Genomic DNA, 22,328 nt, shown 5'->3' with positions numbered 1-22,328 from the left:
TATGAAAAGGGAAAAAACAAAACAACACTTGGACACTGCTAGCACAGGGCTCCCACACAAACGCAAAGCAGGAGATGAAGCATCGCTGAATATGTTTCCAAACCAACTTCGTTCTAAGCCAAAGACTAGAAAATATTGTGAAGCATATCTGCCCTTTGGTTTCACCTGCACAAGTGCCGAGGTAGGTCTCCCTGCAGAATTGGTTTTCCCTTCGTCGGGAGCATGCGCTGGACTCTTCAAATCACGGACAAACAGCATCCCACATTCTTGATTTTTAGTTCACAAACACTTGTTGTAATGACTAACTACTCCTGACATTTTGGAGATATTAGCTCTTTATACAGCAAAGTTACAGCGGGATACAAATAACATCAGGCTGATCCTGCCACGATTTGTTCCCCCGGTTCAAATCACGGACAAACAGGATCCCACAGCTGTTTGTTTTTAAACCCACTTTGCACAGAGAGACATTTTTTGAAAAATGTATTGACAGCAATGTTGAATATTATTACACAGTAAAAAAAACAACTACATGTAAAATAATTACACCGTGATGCCTCTGCCTTTGTAAATGGAGGGACAGTAACTGCGTGTGTGTGTAAGCCTGTAAATACTGCACATAGTCAGATTAACAGTATTTTGTCTCTATCTGCCATTCTGCTATTCATCTCATGTAAACAATAACGTGGCGCACAGCGTAACGTGATAAAAGGCACATACCTTTGACATTGCGTGACGAACTCTGTATTCCTCGTCCACACATAAACGCAAAAAAGGAGTTTTAAAAAATCTCCATTTTCGGTGATTCGAAACGCCGTTTACGTGTGGATAAAAGGCCCAAACACATAGAAACAGCTGTGTTTTCAAAAATACCCGTGTAGGTGTGGACGTAGCATAAAAAAGTTAGTAGTTTATTTTCTTACTACCTGAAATTTATTGCAGATTACTTGTATTTGCCTAATTGTTTACTAAATGTTTGAGGTGTGAAATAAATGGAGCAAAATATGGGTGTGTGTGGTTGGAGGATGTGTTTGTGTGTGTGCGTGCGTTTGCGCGGGGAGTGGGGGGGGGGGTGGGGGGGGGGGGTGGGGGGGCAGCAAAAAAAGTTTAGGAACCACTGATTTAACCAAACAGATTTACACTTACAAAATATTTATACCCAAAATACTGATTTTAAATCATATGATTACATGTGCATATTCCATGTAATTTGCTACATGAGTATAATATAAAATATACAATTTAATGATGATTGCTATACATTCAGTTTTTCAGTAGCATTTTACTAAAAAATATTGCTTCATATTTATGAGGGCATAGAACTTCATCCATGATTTATACTTCATATTAAGAATGATGATTGAAAAACTGTTACTTGTATTTTTTTTTCTTTTCTTTGTGTTTGTTGCCAGTTCTGCATTCTTCCAACAAAAATAAAAGAAAATAAAAATCTGCCCAATGTTAACTTTAACGAATTTATTTACATGTAAATTTTTCATATAATTTTGTTACATACAGTAAGTATAATGTAAAATGTTACTTTTGATGGAATCTGGTCAAGTGAAATTTACTTGGAAACACTTCCTTAGTTATTCATTAATTCAATACATAAACCTTACATTTTATATTTTTCACTTTATGTTTATTTAGGTTGAAGAGTTATTTGACATTTAAAAAAAAGATCCCAATCTCTGTGATTATTAAAAAGTACTGCATGCCCAATCAGCACATTGTAAGAGCCGATCTTACAAGTTTAAATATCACTAAAATCTTACACAGTCACTGTTTAAAGTGTTTCATATCCAGATGAGAACCTGCAGACTCTTCAGAATACTTGATTTGCACTTCAAGTCGCTTTACAGTGGGGCAAAAAAGTATTTAGTCAGCCACCGATTGTGCAAGTTCCCCCACTTAAAATGATGACAGAGGTCAGTAATTTGCACCAGAGGTACACTTCAACTGTGAGAGACAGAATGTGAAAAAAAAATCCATGAATCCACATGGTAGGATTTGTAAAGAATTTATTCGTAAATCAGGGTGGAAAATAAGTATTTGGTCACCTCAAACAAGGAAAATCTCTGGCTCTCACAGACCTGTAACGTCTTCTGTAAGAAGCTTTTCTGTCCCCCACTCGTTACCTGTATGAATGGCACCTGTTTGAACGCATCATCTGTATAAAAGACACCTGTCCACAGCCTCAAACAGTCAGACTCCAAACTCCGCCATGGCCAAGACCAAAGAGCTTTGGAAGGACACCAGGAAAAGTATTGTAGACCTGCACCAGACTGGGAAGAGTGAATCTACAATAGGCAAGCAGCTTGGTGTGAAAAAATCAACTGTGGGAGCAATCATCAGAAAATGGAAGACATACAAGACCACTGATAATCTCCCTCGATCTGGGGCTCCACGCAAGATCTCATCCCGTGGGGTCAAAATGATCATGAGAACGGTGAGCAAAGATCCCAGAACCACACGGGGGGACCTGGTGAATGACCTGCAGAGAGCTGGGACCAAAGTAACAAAGGTCACCATCAGTAACACACTACAACGGCAGGGAATCAAATCCCGCAGTGCCAGACGTGTTCCGCTGCTGAAGCCAGTGCATGTCCAGGCCCATCTGAAGTTTGCCAGAGAGCACATGGATGATACAGCAGAGGATTGGGAGAATGTCATGTGGTCAGATGAAACCAAAGTAGAACTTTTTGGTATAAACTCAACTCGTCATGTTTGGAGGAAGAAGAATACTGAGTTGCATCCCAAGAACACCATACCTACTGTGAAGCATGGGGGTGGAAACATCATGCTATGGGGCTGTTTTTCTGCCAAGGGGACAGGACGACTGATCCGTGTTAAGGACAGAATGAATGGGGCCATGTATCGTGAGATTTTGAGCCAAAACCTCCTTCCATCAGTGAGAACTTTGAAGATGAAACGAGGCTGGGTCTTCCAACATGACAATGATCCAAAACACACCGCCCGGGCAACAAAGGAGTGGCTCCGTAAGAAGCATTTGAAAGTCCTGGAGTGGCCTAGCCAGTCTCCAGACCTCAACCCCATAGAAAATCTGTGGCGGGAGTTGAAAGTCCGTGTTGCTCGGCGACAGCCCCAAAACATCACTGCTCTCGAGAAGATCTGCATGGAGGAATGGGCCAAAATACCAGCTACTGTGTGTGCAAACCTGGTAAAGACCTATAGTAAGCGTTTGACCTCTGTTATTGCCAACAAAGGTTATGTTACAAAGTATTGAGTTGTATTTTTGTTATTGACCAAATACTTATTTTCCACCCTGATTTACGAATAAATTCTTTACAAATCCTACCATGTGGATTCATGGATTTTTTTTTTCACATTCTGTCTCTCACAGTTGAAGTGTACCTCTGGTGCAAATTACTGACCTCTGTCATCATTTTAGGTGGGGGAACTTGCACAATCGGTGGCTGACTAAATACTTTTTTGCCCCACTGTATATGTAGCTTAGTCCATCTTCCTCGTCTCCGTTAAAGTTTGCATCTTCAAATTCTTTAGCTTTTACAGGATGCTGACTGACTTAGTTACACTTTGGAGAACTCATTTTCATATTACTTTTTTTTTTTGTTACATTTGGCAAGAAAGCATCAGGATCCATCTCCCAAAGGTGTTTGACCAATAGAATTTCAGTCCCTTTCTGGTGCTTCTTGAACGCCCAAGATGTACAGTTTATAAACTGAGCATGTGGCATTTAAGTCAGGGAAGGAAACTGGCCAACCAGTAATTACCTGTGTCTTTTGTGCTGCAGCTTGCCATGGCTGCACACGGTAACTGATGTTGCAGCGTTCTATAAAAACAGACAATTTCTACATATTCTGCTATATTATAATACCTGGCCTTCACTGACAGATCACAGTGGAAAATGAGCCGCTACTGTTCATTTTTCTCCTCATTAGATGTTTGCAGCGAGCTGTTATGTCATTTCTTTTCATTTAATCATTCCAAAATATGTGAAGCTGAGAAAGTCTGAACATTGAAATGCAGCCTTTTAAACCTTTATCCTGCTGTTGTCCACACTGTCAATACTTCAGATGATTAGTGAAACGCATTCATTTGTCTGCTAACTGAGATGAAGCTAAAACAGCAATGATATCACAATACTTTGTTACTCGTCTCATATTTGCGTCTCGAGCTAACAGCATTGTTTTTGGCTCTCTTCAGCTCTTATAGTAGAATATGCAATAAATGTTGAATATTGCTCCGTCTCCTGTTCTCTTTGTCTGTCTGCACTCTCCAGAGTGGTGAAGAAGTCATTTGAATTTTTTCTGCCTACACAAGTGGCAATGACATTCACAGTGCTTCTTAAACAACCACACAGGAGAAGATTAGGCTTCTACCAGGCACTGTGATGTGGATGTTACACTTTCCACAACTTTCTGAGTTCTTTCTAAATTTTCTAAATTGTTTATGCATGTCTTCACAGCTCTTTCCCAGAACAGTCCATTGATGATCTCTATTCCACATTGTAACTGGCACACACACAAGACCGCATTTCACTGGTTCCTTTGCATTGACTCCCAGTTAGCCTTAACCTCCTAAGATTCAAACTCTTTCATGTCATGCATTTTAAAATTTTCTTTGCTATTTGGGTTGATTGGGACCTGAGGAATGTAAAAACAAAGAATTACCAGATTTTTTTTTTTTTTTTTTTTACCTAACTTTTGTTTCTGAGACAAACAGTTAAAAGTCCAAAATTGATGCCTTCCTTCCTTCACCAACACTGGACACTTTCAGAAGCTGTCCAGTGGGCCAAATTGGAGTCTTTGGTGGTTTTTTCTGGCCACCAGGCCTTATGTTTGACACCTCTGGTATGATGTCACGTGAGCTGGACACCTCCTACTGTGCCTCGTGGGCCCTGCAGCATTTCCCCAGCTCACACATACTCCTGAGCTACACATACAGTAGCTGCTGTATAATAGTGGCCTGCCTCTTCACAACAAAGAAAGCTATTAGATGCCATTCATGTCATCCAATGGTTTGTGCCATTCCTGAAACAAGCCCAACGGATTTGTGTGACTGGCTGGAACTGAAACAACAACAATCACATCAACAGCTCACTGAACTTTTTTATTTTATTAAATGTAGGTGCACTAGAGGAGGACTTTTCTGATGAGCCAAAGCGAGTTCTTAATACTGCACAGCAGATGTTTAAAGCATCCATAAATGATTTATTTGCCACAAACAAACCCATTCATTTGAGCTAATAAAGCAAATGGGACAATATCAGTAAGTGCACTGTAATCCCTAACAGTTGTTCTAGCTCATAACTAATAAGCTCATAACACTCAAATGTCGTTTTGTAGTTGAGCAAACTATAAAGTATTGAGCTCTGTTGGCTTTTATGCAACTTTAATTGAATAGGGCTCAATATTTTTTAGCTAATTTGTTCGGAACGCTCAAAAAGTTTAAGAAGCCTATATTAGTGACGTTCTGGTAGGTGGAGTCTTGTCGCTCCCTCAGGAAAGCTGAGTCAGCCATCTTGAATTTACCTTGATGCAGGGAAGATTTGGCCAGCCCTTGTGGATTAAGAGTCCCCAACTTCAACCTACCACGACCACCACCTTATTTTTTTTCATCAACTGCCCTAAATTTGGTAAGTCTAACGTGTTTTTGTTTTGTTTAAATTTAATTTCGATAAACATTCTTTTTTATTTTTTTACTGGAAATACATTCGTACTTTGCGCACAGTGAATGTTTGTTATAAATGAATTCGAATCCAAGTAATTGTAATTTTAGAAGTTTTCGAATGTGACAAATACGTAATGTTATTTCAAATTAGAACGGTGTAACGTTTTGGCGGTTTTCCGTGGGGGACAACATTTCCCATAATGCATTGTATTCTTGCCCGGGAAGTTGACGGTGGCAGTTCTAGCTCCATGCCTTTGAACTTTCTACTAAAATTTTCTACTGTCCGTTTCTACCGGTTGTCGTATTCGCCGGTAATGCACGTGCGTATTGTGAGTATACTTATTTCAATAAGTGTCCGTGTTACACAGTCAGTAGTTTACGCTGTTGAGCTATGTGTGTGTGCTAGCATGAAGCGAACAATAATAAACAACATGAGTGTGTTATCATGATGGTAATTAGACACATGTTTGTATTTTTTCGTAGTCTCAAATGTGTGGTTGTGAGATAATCTCGAAGTTCTTTTAACAGTTTAGAGGGGTATTCCACTAAGCGAGCTCTACAAGTCAAGCCTTGCGGAAAAATGCATCGCCTGATTCAGCCTAACATTACACACTGGTCAAACTCGGTGCTACGAACGAAGTTCACCTAAATTGTTCGCGCTAATTCGACAAGGCTCAACCAGCCAGACTGAGGCGCCTCCTTGACACCTTTAAGCCAGACCCTATCGATCTTTGCTAGATAAATTGAAATGAAATGAAAATAAAGAGCCGCGTTCTGCTCCCAGGCTAAGAAAGAATCATTGATGCAGACTGTGCGGATCACAAATACTCCCTAACCTGTAAGGCAGGGGTGTCCAAACTTTTTTCACTGAGGGCCACATACATAAAAATATAGGAGGGGCTGGGCCACTTACTAGAAATTAGGTAAAAAACCTTAACTTTAGTGTATTAAAGTGTATTAAAGATCACAAAATCACTTAAAAGTGGTCGAATATGTTATATTGTTGAATATAATTAAAGACAAAACCGCCTTCATCACAGCTTTCCATAAATTGATCTTTATTGATTCATTCAGAAAAAGTTTTGGTAGCTCATTTTCAGAACAGCAGCTTCAGATTTCTTCTTAGACAGAAGATTTACAGCACAGAGAAAAAACAATAAAGGGGAAAATAGGACGGGTAAATTTCAAGTTTGTTATTTAAGTTATTAAGCTTAGCAACACACCTATTAACATTAGTTTGAAACGGTTAACATTAACAGACTGAACTGGACTTAATAACAGGAGTGCATATAATCTTAGTAAATTATTGTGGTGAGTATCAGCTGCGCTGGGTATGTAAATCGGGCCATCCAGCTGCGGTGCTGATTCGACGTCACTCGTGCCAAAAATCCGGACAAATGTCACTTGATCAAGGAGCAGATCTGCATCAGATGAGATCAGCTGACTACGTGTGTGTGTGTGTGCTGTGCAAAAAATGTTTTTGAACATTAACAAGTCGTCTTTGTGCACATATTGTTTACAGATATCAGACTGCAAAGAGCGCTACAGAGAGTCAGCATTTCACCAGTTGTCAGTGGGTGAGTTTTATAATTTGTCCTAATTTAAATAAAAAATAAATACAAAGAAACTAGAGAATTTTGCCCTGAATTATTCAAAATTTTTAGATTTTTTTTTTGCAACAGAACAGACAAAATTAAATTACTGTGTGAACTTGTTGGCATAATTATGTTCCACCTAATTTAAAAATTGACATGCATTTTAAGTACAATGCGTGTAAACAGTGCATTTTGAAAAGCCAAAAGTGCAAACAGGGCTGAAATGGTTTTGACTGCAAATGTTTTAATTGCAGGGGTGAAGTTGGCCCAATGGAGTGGAAATGCAAGTTGTGTTCTGCAACTTCAAATACTCGGGGACAATTATTTTGGCACTACACTGTATTGCATACCCAATATTCACGAGTGTCCCCCCTGCCATGTCTCTATGACAGTTGCATTTGTACTTTTCCATCATTCGAGGCAATGAAAGCTCATCTGTCAAGATCACATAATGATTCACATAGAGTTGATGCAACTGAAGGAGCACGTGGTTGTTTTATATGTCCTTTGTGTAACTTCACACAGCCCTTTTCTGAGGGAATTCTGTTTGGTCACTTGAGAAATCATTTATGAAGTCATGAGATGGTACCATGCCCATTCAAAAACTGTAATTACAGAACAAATAGTTACTCAGCATTTAATGCACACAAAAGTAGAAAGCATAGTGGTGATTCAGGCTTTGGTGAATGTGTTGTATTGGCATACAACGATAGCGCCCCAGAGCTAGTTGCAGCAGAAAGTCTTCGGGAACCTGCTGAAACTCACAGTCCAGGGTCTGCAGACACATTTGATCTCGATGAGATAAACAGTCAGTGTGACCCAGACATGTTAAAGGCCCAGCTGAACCATAACTTGGCATCGTTATTTCTAAAGATGCAATCTATTCTTCATGTGTCAGAAATGGCATCTCAGGAAATAGTGGAACATTTGACTCAGATATTTTTCTTGTCCCAACCGATACTCAAACATGACATCAGAGAGGTCTTAGAGAGTCATGATATCACTGTCAGTGAAGCAATTCTAAATGAGGTTGTCAGTACTGTTATGGACTGCAATGTTATTGTCAGTGCCACAGCTAAGGGGAAGCCGTTATCCTCAACCAAGAGAAGGAAAACCTTCATCGAAAATAATTACCCTGTGGTAAAGCCTGTACAGTATCTGCTACAGCCAGGACACACAGCAGTACATGTTCCCATTCTCAAAATGATACAAAATATCTTCAGTCATACAGATATTCTTGATAAAATTAAAGAAACAAAGGTGGCACAAAACGGTGTCTATGTAAGCCACCAAGATGGTTTGTACTTCAAAGAGAACACATTCTTGTCTTCAGATGAGTTCAAAATAACACTAATTTTGTACATTGATGATTTGGAGATAGCCAATCCACTTGGCACATCGCGCAAAATACACAAAATCTGTTCAGTATACTGGATGCTTGCTGATCTTCCCAGTAAATACCGGTCAGCCTTGCATGTGATTCAGCTTGCTGCTTTATGTAAAGTGGCTGACATCCAGACATTTGGGTATGAAAAAGCACTTGGTCCTTTGTTGAGAGACCTCCGTACCCTTGAACAAGATGGGATATTTATTGAGTCTATTGGTAAGGTAGTCCAAGGAACAGTCATGTGTGTGGTGTGTGACAATCTTGCAGCCCATGAGTTGGCAGGCTTTTCAAAGTCTTTTAGAGCAGAACACTTTTGCAGGTTCTGCACAGCAACACAAGTTAAACTTCAGACTCATGAAGTTGCAAGCGGCGAGTTCAGTCTTAGGACAAAAGACAGCCATAATAGTGATGTGCATGCCGTAATGCATGGGGTCAGTCGGAGTCAAAATGGTGTTCAGGCAGATTGTGTCCTGAGACAGCAACTAGAGCATTTTCATACTGTCACTGGCTTTCCACCTGATGCCCTCCATGATCTTTTGGAGGGCATTGTGCCTACAGAGCTCGCCCTGTGTATTGGAGAGATGATCCGTCGCAAATACTTCACCCTTGAATGTTTGAATGACAGAATTCTGTCATTTCCCTACCAAGGAACAGACAAGCTTGAGAAACCTCATAAAATACCACAGAGCTTTGCTTTAAAGAAAAGCATTGGTGGTAATGGCCATGAAAATGCCACATTGCTTAGACTGCTCCCTTTGATTATTGGAAATGCTGTTCCTGAAGAGGATGGGATATGGACTGTGCTAATGGACTTAAAAGAGGTAGTAGAGTTATCACTGTCTTCAGAATTCACAGAGGAGTCCATCCAGTATTTACAGTCGAAGATCCAAGATCATAGACAGATGCTGAAAGAAGCCTTTCCAGATTTCAAACTCCGTCCTAAGCATCACTACATTGAACACTATCCTGACCTTATACGTCTTTTTGGGCCCCTTGTACACTTGTGGACAATGAGGTTTGAGGGAAAACACAGTTTTTTTCAAGAGAGTTGTACACGATACACAAAACTTTAAAAATGTGTTAAAAACACTCGCCGACAGGCATCAGTACATGGTAGCATTTCATCTCAGTGCCTCAGGATTCTTCAGACCTCACCAGCAAGCATCAAATGTCTCCTCTGTACTGGTATCAATGCTTCCAGATGTTGCAAAGACATATGTTAAACAAATAACAGCAAGCAATGTTATTTACAGCACATCAAAGATCTGCATTGATGGAACTGATTATAATGTAGGAATGTTTTTGTCTGTTGGACAAGAGGGAGGACTGCCTAAGTTCTGTAGAATTGAACAGGTTCTCCTGGTTAATAGTAGTGTTGTCTTTCTTTGCCAAAGGCACATATCGCACTACATTGAACACCTGAGATCTTACGAACTTTTCCCAAATAATCTGGCTGTTCACACCCCATCAGAGCTAAATGACAAAACACCTCTCTGTGCTTACAACGTAGATGGAAGATTGCTCTTGACACCAAAACGTTTCATATTATTACATTGAAGATTTATTGAAGCAGGTTAACAGCTGACTTCAACATTCTCTTGGAGCTGTGCTGGGCAGTGGGTCCATGAATAAACTGCCTCACTCCAGCAGGTGTCCTTCCATACTTCCCATCGTTCAAGTGAGGCTATGGACTTGTGTACATTGTTTGTATCACGTTTACTCTCCATAAAAATTAATGTTTGTTCTTTTTTTTCCCTTTTTCTTTTTTTTTCTTCCCCTAGGAACCAAAAGATGGCTGCTGCCCAGAAGCATGTGCTGCGTGTGTATGTTGAACGAGACACCGCCCTGAAACTTACTCTACTTGAGCGACCAAAGTCAGTGGAGGAGCTGAAAGAAATAATTCAAGAGAGGTTCAAGCCAAGACTGGATGGGGACTTTAGCCTTCACTATGAGGATCCGGACTTTGATGGTGATCTTTGTCTCCTTGTGGACATCCAGGAGTTACCAGAGAAGGGCACATTAAGAGTTGTCAGACCTGAAAGCGACACCTTCTCTACTGCATCTTCTGACACAGACATACTCCCACATGTACCTGCGATACAGCGCCAGAAGAGTTGGCCTGATGAATTTGTTGTTCCTAGTTTTGGTTATGAAATGGATCATATACTAGAAGAAGGAAATCGAGTTTATGAAGAATCAGGAAAATTGCTGAAGTTAAAGAGATCACAGAAGAGTGAAATCCTTAGAAAAATGGCAGAAACAATCTACAGTTTTAAAGCATACGCACATGACAAGGAATTGGCAATGGCTGCTCAAGCTTTGATTAGAGCTCATCCATGTCTCAGAATGACAGCTGGTGAAGACGGGGCGTTGGGATGGAAACGCCACATGGGGTACAAGCTTGCATCTTACCGTAACAATCTGGCCAAAGCTGGGGTTGCAGAAGTAGCCATCAACACAGGGAGGCGGAGCCGAAACAACCCCAACAATGATCACCCCCATCAAAACATAAAGAAAGCTCGAAAAGCTGAGGTCAACTACATCACTAACCTACCGAAGGATCAAACCCCAGCCTCTCTGGAAAAAATGAGAGAACAGATCATGCATGAAGTCGAAAAGACTGAGAGAAACTACTTGGTCATAGGCAAGCTCATGGACACAACCTATGCCCTACGTCGCCAAGAAATTGTTGGAGCTGTTGTAGCTCCACGAGTGAGAGACGTCGTGGACAGAGGGCCAGCCCTACTTATAGAGTCACAGGTAAAAATAAAATAAAATTAAAAGTGTGTGTGTGTGTGTGTGTGTGTATATGTCTGTCTGTCTCTTTACTGTTCTCCCAGTTTTTAAAAGTCTAGATTTTCAAACAATTTACCAAAAAGCAAATGGCAGATGTAAAATGACAACACATCACTGTGATGTTTTTTTTTCTTTTTTTTCCCCATTCATAGTAAACAAAGTCTCTAGAAGTTTATTTATTTAAATTTCCTTTAGATAACATTACAAAGAATGACGAATAACTTTCTATTTTGGCCTTGGTTCTGATTAGAATTTCTCTGGTTTTGCTAACCTGAGAACTTTTTAAAATACATTCACAATTCTGTTCCTAATTCATCTTTGTTCATTTCTGTGTATTTCTGTTCATGTACAGGTGGTGGCAGAGTTCCACCGAATCAACAATGTTAACCTGCGCACTCAATTCTACAAGGAGCTGGACAGACACACCCCTAGACTCATCACTTTGTTCCGAGACAAGGCCATCAAGACTGGCAAGATTGCAGAGGAGCTAGCAAAGCTCATGAGAATTTATGACATTCGGGTAAATTTTTCATTTCACATGATTCAGGATTACATTAACCGATGGTTTGTACACAGCTGTAAGAAGCCATAGTGTCAATTGCTTCAACTGTGCTCCGAGATTAAGTGATTATGCCATGGATACAAGGTTGTCATTTTAGGAGAAGGACATCTTGACAAAATCTATCCTATCAAAATATCCAAAAAAATCCAAAATACAGAATTTACCATCTATGGCTAGGGTAGGGTAGGGTAGGGTTACCCTTCTAGATTGACAAATTTAGCCCGTTACACAAAAAGTTTGGACACCCCTGATCTATAACAATGACAATCAGAACATGGCTATCCAACACTTTGTTTTTACTCTGCATTTGTGTAAATACTATTCTAATAGATATTGTATGTTCATCTAGGAACAGCATGATGTAAATACAAGACGGGCCCTCGTCCTTCGTGCACTTCCTGTGTACCTGCGTGAAGATGCCTCCATGTTATTCAGGACTTGTGATGTAAGTGTACTGGCCTCAGCATCAACCCCTTTGCCTAGCTGTTCAGTCAAACATATGACATCGCTCAGAACTCAAGGAGAACCAGGGTGTATATCAGGAAGGAGGTTCAACACAGTCCTCATCTGACTTGTTTTCTCCCATATATCAACTATTGTTGAATAAGATTGCAAGAAGATTGTTACGCATAAACCAGAAAACATGAAAATAGTTGAAAGATTATTATACAAAAAAAATCTGCAGATAAAAACTATCTCCCTTTTAAAATTCAAGTGTTCTATTTTTTTGGAGGTGCCATGTTGTGGTCAGAGAAATGTTTGGTAAATAACAAAAACAAAAATCTTGGCATATATTTATTATTGAAAACATTTATTTAAACATATGTTTTGAAGTCAAACCGAAATTAAGATTATTGTAATGCATCATGATGTATCGCCATATCAAATTAAATCGTTGACATTATAATCCTAAAAGAAACGTGTGACTTATGAAGATTCACACCTCTAATCAATAGCATGATTTGTGTCCTTGTGGGGCTGAACTCATTCTTGTATTATTTTTGTTTTGCAGTCAGCAGATGGTCCAGACCTCACTGACACTCCTGTGGCTCTGCTGACAGTTGTCACGGATGACACTACTGATTCGGCCCTCTTCAGTCCCGAAAGCATCTGCATTGTCATTGAGGATGAAATACTTGTGAATGGTCCCACAAATCTGGCTGAGTCATTTCTCCTGCTCTTTGGGTACATCTATGCACTAGACCTACAATACCCAAAGAAACTTGAGCTTACATTCACATTTATCCAGAAGGTTGTGATGTGCCTTGAGGACAACAAACCACTGAAAGGGCGTCTACTGACGCTGAAGAATGATTTGTTCAATGAGTGAATCACTCAGAATGGACTACTTGTTGAGCTGAGTATTGAGGAAGCTTTTTTTTGTTTGGTTTTTTTCCTAATCATTGGGCTTTTCTACTTCTAATTTAAAGTGAATGACTGCTCATTTTGTGGACTATTCATGTTTAACGTTGTGTTGCCTAATACCTCAATGCACTACCTGATGTTTGTTCCCAGTTATGTACAGTTGTGTAAACCAGTACATGGATGCCTCATTTCTCCTGCTTTTTGGGTAGTTCTGTGCACTAGACCTACAATACGCAGACTCTCGAGCTTTTATTCACATGTATCCAGAAGGTTGTGACCCTTGGAGTCTTTTTCTCTTGTTTTATTTATGAAGCACTTTTTTATGAGTGAGCTCTGTTGTTTGTGCCTTTTTAAAAGCACATTGTGTTTAATAAAAAGTTGTTAAATTGTTAGTGTTGTTACTTTCATGTTTTCTAACACTTTTAGCTGATTATAATTTACTGGGCAAATAGTTCAGAATTATTTGTAAGTGTATTTCCCACAGTATTTTAAAAATCTTGAAGATTAAGTGTTATTTCCCATATTATAAGTTAGAAAATATGAAAAAGTTTGAGTTCATTTCCCACATCATATGAGTTGCAATATGTAAAATATTTTGAGTGTATTTCCCACCTTAATTAAGTTGAAACATATTGAACATTTTGAGTTTATTACTCCCTAATTATAAGTTGAGGAATATCAACATTTATGAGTTAACATTGAGGTAATTTAAGGCAACTGCAACTACAATTTTTATTTTAGTTAAACTTAAAACTTTTAAAAACATCACTAGAAAATTGTTGTGTAATCTGTTACACAACAATTTTTGAGTTCTGTGAACTTATTAGGTTTTACAGTGTGGTATCGTTTTGTTTTTCTGGCAACGTCTCTTTTCATAGAAGTTGCTGTTTTACAGAGTTTGACATTCATCTTCATTGTGCAGCAAAGTCGATCACAGCCAAGTGTGAAAACCACGTGCGTCAACATTTCACTGTGGAAAAATTGTCTGCAGCAGAAGTTAAAACTCTGCTCAACTTCAGATGCTTCCAGTGCAAAATCAGCTGCAGTGCGCTGTCAGAGCAAAGGGCAGCATGTGTTTTGAATCTGTACAATGCAGATATGTTACACACCAAAGTGAAGTAAGCACCGTCTGTGTCACACACCAGCACACATCTAAAATGTCTTTGCTCTGCTTTGCATGCATGGGAGATGATTTGAGATTAGACCATTCTGAGATCTAATCGCTCTTTGATCTCAGCTTTTAGCTGCGTCAGGCGCACACACACACACACACACATGCAAGCACACAAGGGCATTCAGTCACCTCTACACACACAAACAAACATTCACTCACTGCAACACTGCAAAACATCTGTATCTGCACTTCATAAAGGGGCCAGCCATGAAGAGTCTTTAAAGAGTATCATGTAAATGAGAATGGATGTAGAATATAGAGTGTAAGGCATAAACAGTATAAGCAAGGTTTTTCTTTCTTTCCTGAATTTGACATATACATTCCATCTAATTCCAAAATAAGAAAGGTAGGATAAAAATATGTACAGAGTTGTAATCGTATTTCTGTTCGCCATCTGGGTTAATAGTTTACCCTTGGTTTGGTGGGGTTTTCCTAAAATAACATGTGGATGATGAAGATGTTAATGATCAGCGTTCAACTTAACACATTAAAGCACATAATGTGTGTTATTGTGTGAGTGTGTTATTGTGTAGACATTCCTGCTGTGTGTGTGTGTTCTGTGGTTTTGGCTCGTGCTATGTGCAAAATTCTGCTTGAATGAAAACAGTGCATGTGACTGCGTGTGTGTTTATGCAGCTGCCTTCATGACTTCCAGGCATTGTTTCCAGCATTGTCATGCCTGTGCAGCAACTGTCGAGCTCATTAGCACTTTCAGCAAAATGGGCTAATCTAAGAAGCACTTCTGCCTGTGTATAAATGCAGTTACTTCAACATCATTAGCTGCACTCTGATATTTCCCTTAACAATTCAGCATGTCTGCTGTGTAAAGGAAAGCTGTCCTGTACCTGAATATGTATTTTTAGAAATAAAAGTGCAGATAGATGAAAAAGCAAGGTCACTGAAAAGTTGAATATGAAAATGAATCATACATGCATGCGGTACTCCTGAGGCTCTGCCAGAATGAGCCCAGCAGAGAAAGAGCTTAGGAGTAAAAGTAAGGAACAGATCATTTAGAAAGGTAGACTTAAATATATATATTTTTAAAGTGTTACTAATGAAGGTATTAAAATGCAAAAACACTGGTAGCGTAGCTCTTAGGTGAGCTGGTAAAAAATGTAAAGCATACCGTTTTTAAAGATTTTGGATGATGACACATTTTTTTGTAAAGTTCCTTCATTTCACCACCACAATCAATATTTGATTGATTTTGAACTTTGCTTTCAACTTTACTTCACAGGTTTTCATTCTGAGATTATCCACATTTTTATACACACTCCTAATATTTAATGTATCCATGGATGCATAAACCCATCCATCTATGCATCTGTGCTTAGAGCATTAAATCATAAAATCCTTACATTTGCATTTGGTTCATTGTTGTTCTGTTTTGTTATTTTCATTCTTACAAATTATAAACAGTATTTATACAAATCTTTTTGTTCTCATTACTTTTTAGGGTTTTGTATTGTTTAATTTCCACTGATGTATACGATAAACTGGCTGTGACTCTATGAAAGGTGCTATATAAGTAACTACATAGCATCACATACTGTATGTAGTTAGCTTGTTTAGATATTCAGGTTTTGATAAGTAACTACATAGCATGACATACTGTATGTAGTTAGCTTGTTTAGATATTCAGGTTTTGATCCAACCATCTCTGAGTCACGAGGTGCTTATCTTATTAATAGAACGTGACATCACAGGCAAATTTAGTTTGGAACCTCTCAGTTTAATTTTAATTTCAGGTGCTCAGATGAAATCTAGAAAAAAATCGAATTAACAAAACATTAAACCTCTGAAAAGTAATAACTGCGCATGTAACATAATTAAAGCTTGAAACGACTGACTCACCAATTAATATAAACTAGATTTGACATTATAATTAAAAAATATATAAATTATAAAGTTTAATTTATACATAAAATATTTTTTGGGTCTAACTCTAACATATGAAATTATGTAAGATCTTTTTAGGTAACTTTGCGAGTGCATTTATCCCCCAGATTCAGTCATACAGAGCTTTGAAGATGTGCAGCTAATTCAAACTTTTCAAAGTGAACAGAGCTGTAGACAGAACTTTTATCAGATTTATAGATTTTCATAGCATAGCCTTTCAGATAAATAAGGAATGATTGAATTGTAAGATCAAATACTGAAATGACTGAGGAGCCAGAGCAAAGTGCTGAAATATTTCATCCAATGATATATTAAATGTACACCGCTTCACAACGTGCATACAGTCTGTACAGCACAATAAACAAGATTACAGAAAAGCTTACGAGGGAAGATTTGAATCTGCATGCACACCTCAAGCTGTTAGTAAGTGAAGAGCAGCCCTACAATTACCTTTTTGCCTCAAATATTCACTTAGCTTCCTTAAACTGTTTTGTAAACAGTCTCGTGGTGCGAAATTATTACTGTTTTTTGGTGATTTTATGATTAGATACTTGTAACAATGTTGCAGACGGCAATGTTGTCATTTTTATTTGACCGCATCGTGGCAGTGTTGTCTCAGTGTCTGTCTAAAATCAGACAGTTTTTCTGTTTAGCTGTTAGTTATAGTAGTTTTCATTCAGATCAGCATCTTCTTTGATGAGTAGTTCTCATCGATATTCATGAATCGGGTCATTTAAAAGCACAGAGGTCAAATACACTCAGCTGACAGCCATAGAAGTTACCGCTAGTAAGGGATTCACATTCCCTAGCCTGCATTGACTCAGCTCCAAAAAGTGCCCAAATGGTTTAGTTTCTTATTACCAAAAACTTCAAATCAACCTCCTTCATGGCGAACGTTGTCATTCAGCTGTGCAATAACCCAAAGAAGTGGCTGTAATTAGAAATTGCTGTTCTGACTCAGTGAAAACAAGTCTAGACTGAGAAAAAAAATATATGAATTCTAAATTTGTGTTATTTCTAAACAGGCTCTGTAACAGGTTACAAAGGACATTTTAAATCTTGGTAGAGCCAAAGTATGTCAGGTTTGTCCCTTCACATGAGGATTCCTTGTTTAGCTTCTCTGTATTTCAGTCTCATTTTCCTCATATTGTATTTCAGCTTATTTACTCCAAATTGTAATGATCATTCTTTAAAATGCAGCTTCCATTCAAAGAGTTGCCCATATGGATGGTTGCCAACGTGTTTGAGCTCTCTCGGCGGGCAGAAAGATGCCCATCAGTCTCTCCTGTACTTTTCTATTTATATAATATTGGAGTGAAAAATCTTCTTGTCAGCAAATATCAGACCCGCTGAAGCGTTCTCAGCCAAGGACCGAACCTGAGCACCTTGAGCGCTGATGATGCATATACTAGCTGACACCTGACCTCTGAGTGGCAGTCAGGTGTCAGCTTCTGTACATGAGGATTGAACTGCAGTTCAGTCAGGACCAATATAATCAAACGATGATTGTTATTTCCAGCTGTAGTGATTTATATTTGGCTTTTATGAGCCATCAGAACAGAGCAGGCAGTAACAACATGCATGACACTGGTTAACTTATTTACACGATGAAAGAGGAACTGCAGTGGACTGGGCTGCAGAGTGGCTTGCAGAATTGCAAGAACTTCGTGCAGGCTAAAGCAGTTTAAATGTGCACCCTGTGTGAGATTTACCAAGTCAGTGAGTAGAGATGAATCAGCGGCACCATCAGCTGATTCATGGGAATAATGAGGATGATTTAATGTCCTGTCATTATGCACAATTAGGCAAGGATTTCTGTGTAAGGATCATAAAGTCTCACACTGCCATTTTTACATGAATGTGTTGATTTGTATAAAAACAACCTTGATGTAGAGCTTTCTCCAATCACATTGTGTCTCTTCTAACTGCAGCAGGTGCTGCATCAGAGCAATGCAGAGACTGATACAAGGAAACGGTAGTTCCCATCCATATGGTGTCCAGTTACACACACACACACACACACACACAACAAAAGAGAAACAAAATCTAACAGACTATCTTTGGCCAACTGTAGCGCTCGCCCACATAAATGTCCGCTTGGCTCTGCTCTGATCACATAATTGCTCTGTGCACACCTCTCCCACTCACACACATGCACAGAAGTAGAGCACACATACAGAGAGGATACACTGAAGCACACTCGGGGAGTTTGTACACACATACACTTAGAACCTGGATATATACAGCACACACACAGTCACAGTTTGGTATGTCAAGAAGTGGTCTATTCACCCGCACACGCTCACATACATGGCAAACACCAAACAAAGACTCCCACCAACTCACCTACCCACACACAGTCAGCAGGCTGAGGGGCGAGCGTGCCAAAGACAGACGTGGAGAGAAAACAATTTAACTAGTCTTAAAAACATCTTCACCAAGTTTGATTCTCACGAAGAAGCAAACGTTGAGAAACTGTGATATTTCTTTTGTTGCTGTTGTCAAAAAGTTTTTGATTATTTTTTTATTCCATAAAATTGTATCCAGGAAGAAGCACTTTATGCGGATCTCAGGGTGGGCCGGAAAGCATTTTGGCAAGCATCTTTTCAGGTTAACTCTCAGTGACTGGCTGCCAGCTGCAGGGTCTGTTCTGTGGGTGACCTCGACCTTTGAGCTCCTTTTAGAGAAAGTCAACTTCAGATGAAGAAAGTGGGTAAGGGTGGGGTTGGGGTTTCCCTGCAAGTTTTGTCATGTCCTGCATTTTTCTACCCATGATTTCATTTCAGCTTAATTATGTTAAACTATGCAACCAAGGCAAAAATAGCTATTTGATAGTCATATGATTTTTTTTGTTTATATAAGTAAATGTTGCATGCACAGTGTGTAATAATAGTAGTGTAACAGCACCTCATAAACCATATGCTTTCACCATGCAGTTCTGTCCTCCACCAGGTATGAAGTCTCCCAGGAAAATCAAGTATAGCAAGCAGACACAAACCACAATTGTGTTTTTCTTACAGTGGTTGGGTGAAGTGCTGTAATGCAATTCTCAGATGCTGAGTGTGTGTAATTACAAAGAATCTCTGAAGTATTGTTATGCTTGCCCTCGTATCCCCTCGATTAAAGCACCAGGACCAACACGCTCACTTATAAGCAAGCAAAACAGTGAGACAGGATTATATTAAAGGGGAATCAATTCTAACTGGATTGTTATAATTAGATGACCTGAGCTTGCTAAAAATCGCTGGGTAATTTTCTGTGTTTTTATCACTTTCAGGATCTGGCAGGAGCGTGTGAGAATAAAATTACAGATGCTGTAGGTAATATTTATAATGAAAGATTCCCTGAGTGTAACACCGCAGGTGAAATGCTCCATTCAAGTATGAAGGCAACATGAAAATGAATCAAAATGCTAAACAGCTCACCTCTACGTCACACATACAATACTGCAAAAGTCTTGAGTTACTCCTCATTTCTTTATATGTTACTAGGAAACTTGGAAACATAAATAGAAACATAGTATGGAAGGCAAAAACAGAGTTTGTACAGTTAGTCTTTTATTCTTCAGCACAGTCTGAACTCTCTCAGGCCGCTTTCTTCTCTCTCAGGCTGCTTCAGGATTATTTCTCCAGACGTTCAAAGCTCTTCTTTGGCTGTTGTTGTTCTGTTCAAGATGATCCCACACAGTATCAATACATTTGAGGTCCGACTCTGGGGAGGCCAATCCATGACTGATAGTGTTCAACTGTGTGTTTTTCAGTCCAGGTGTGATTTTACTTTGGGATCATTGATGCTTTCCAGATGTTATGGATGCAAAATCTGACCTTACTTTTTTGCATTCAGTTATGACAAAATCTCAAACACCACCAGCTGATATGATTTTACAGATGCCTGCAGACACTCGCTGTTTTGACTGTCTCCTGAGCTCATCTGTAAATATTGATGATCATTTGAACCAAAATGTTCAAACTTGTTAGGACTGATTTTCAGTCCAGTTCCTGTGTAATGGGACATGCCTCAGCGTTTTCTCCCAGTTTTCCTTCCTTAAAAATGGCATTTGGCAGCCACTCTTCCACTGAGGCCATGTCTGATGAAGCTTTAGTGTACAGTAGATGGATCGGTTGAAGGATCAGATGCATGTCTTTCAGGATCGGGGTCAGGTATTTGCTGGATTTTTTTTTCTTTACTTTCAGATACTGTTCATTTGCTTTAGATAGTTTTAAGACCTGCCACTTGTTTGTCCTCAACGTGTCCAGTTTCCTGAAATTGTTTTTAGGAACACACTGGAAAGTGAGATATGCCAAGTTTTAGGCATTTTTCTTTTATATTCAGCTCAAAAAATGGTAACAAATGCTGTCTAAGAAAAACTTTGAGAAAACCTGGAGAACTTTTGCTCCATTTTAAAAATGATAAGAGAGTCTGGCTCCTTGGGAGCAAAATATAAAGAAATGTGGCATTACTCAAGGCTTCTGCAAAGCACTGTACCAAGATCACCGAATAGTATCACACAAAACTATTGATGCCATACATCAATATCCCAATCAAGCTCCTTCTGTCAAGACGATTAGCGTGACACAACAAATCGATTATGAATAAAAGACTATCAGCAGATCTGTCATCACCGGGCCTGCCGATACACAAATGAGCACAGCAGCAGCAACAATGACAGCAGCAGTCAGACGGGCTGATCATTACACCCCCTCAGCAGAAAAAGGAGAGGGATAGAAATGGAGAGACAGCCATTCTGAGCTTTGAGATAGAGTTTGGAGAGGAGTGTTATCTAAGAAAGGCAGAGGTGGTGATTGTGGATGAGGGGGAAAAGCTGTGGGAGCGAGTGTCCGTTGCATCAACTTAAGAGATGTCAATACATCATGAAGGATGAGAGCAGAGCAGATTGCAGGGGAACATTGAGAGACACCCTATATTTGACAGCAAAAGGAGAATAAGAGTGAGGTGGAGTATAATGACAAAAGACAAGAGTTAGCATTATCGCGAGAAGACTGTAGAGTGCTGGCAGTGAAACAAAGCAAGAAAAACAAAGCAACAATAAGCTCCAAAAATAAAAAGCCTGAGAATGTTCAAGAGAGAAAGGCTCGTTTTCAACAAAGCAGAGTACGCCACATGACAACAAACACCGAGGCTCTTCATCCTACCTGAGTTCCTCTTGGAGATGTACTTGACGTCGTCACAGGCTCCCGAGGCGAGGAGGAGGAGGAAGAGGAGAGATAAAGTCTTCATCTCTCTGTTCTCCACTGGCACCTTTGGGAAACAGGACAGAGAGAAAGAGTAAGAGACAGCGCAGGAGGCAACATTGTCATTAAAACCCGGCACTAACAAGCACCCAGTGTAATTGCAAAGTCACGTGTTGTGTCCTGTGCTCTGCCACAATGTAGGACGTCTCAGTTCCTGAAATGCATGTGGAGGACAGCAGACATACTGAAACTGATTTCTGGTTCACAACCAGGAGTATGGAGAAAGACAAGGTGGGAAACAGTATGGAGTATGGAAATAAGAAACGCCTGTAGTTTTTACAAACAGCCTGCACAAGTGCAAAATCCTAATTTGAGGTTAGAAATAGACTGCTGGGATTCATCAAAGCGTTGCAGTGTCTAAAAGCGTGCACGCAGGTATTTCTGCAGCTGCCCTCGAGACATGTATTGGTGGGCATTTTCAAAGTGCAACATTTTGAGAGGAGAGTAATTAAATGCATCATACTAATTTACAGTAATTTACACCAAATTATGCAAAAATGTTGCTCCTGGTGTGCTGTACGACACTTGACACTAGGAGTGTTAATTTGTTTGGAATGTGAGAAAGAGAGGCCGTCAGAACAAGTTCATACTTTGTGCGGGAGTGAGCACCGTGCTGAGGTTTGGGTTACTGGTTAGTAACCTG

General features: G+C 39.4%; 1 protein-coding gene across 2 annotated transcripts in view; it reads right to left on the bottom strand.

Annotated features, from left to right (window-relative positions):
* Positions 1–21,671, bottom strand: part of il1rapl2 (interleukin 1 receptor accessory protein-like 2) — a 443,889-nt gene extending 422,218 nt beyond the window's left edge. For both annotated transcript variants that reach the window (XM_085361123.1, XM_085361114.1), the window contains exon 1: positions 21,587–21,671. In XM_085361123.1, the coding sequence (XP_085217249.1) occupies positions 21,587–21,671 (85 nt within the window). The remainder of the gene's footprint in view (positions 1–21,586) is intronic.
* Positions 21,672–22,328: the final 657 nt, after the last annotated feature.

The sequence above is a fragment of the Diplotaxodon limnothrissa genome, linkage group LG2, assembly GCF_057381915.1.
Source record: "Diplotaxodon limnothrissa isolate DT_005_m linkage group LG2, D_limnothrissa_male_GT1.1, whole genome shotgun sequence".
In the NCBI taxonomy this organism is placed as follows: domain Eukaryota; kingdom Metazoa; phylum Chordata; class Actinopteri; order Cichliformes; family Cichlidae; genus Diplotaxodon; species Diplotaxodon limnothrissa.
The sequence above is the reverse complement of the archived record's forward strand: the minus strand, read 5'-3'. Positions and strand labels throughout refer to the sequence as shown.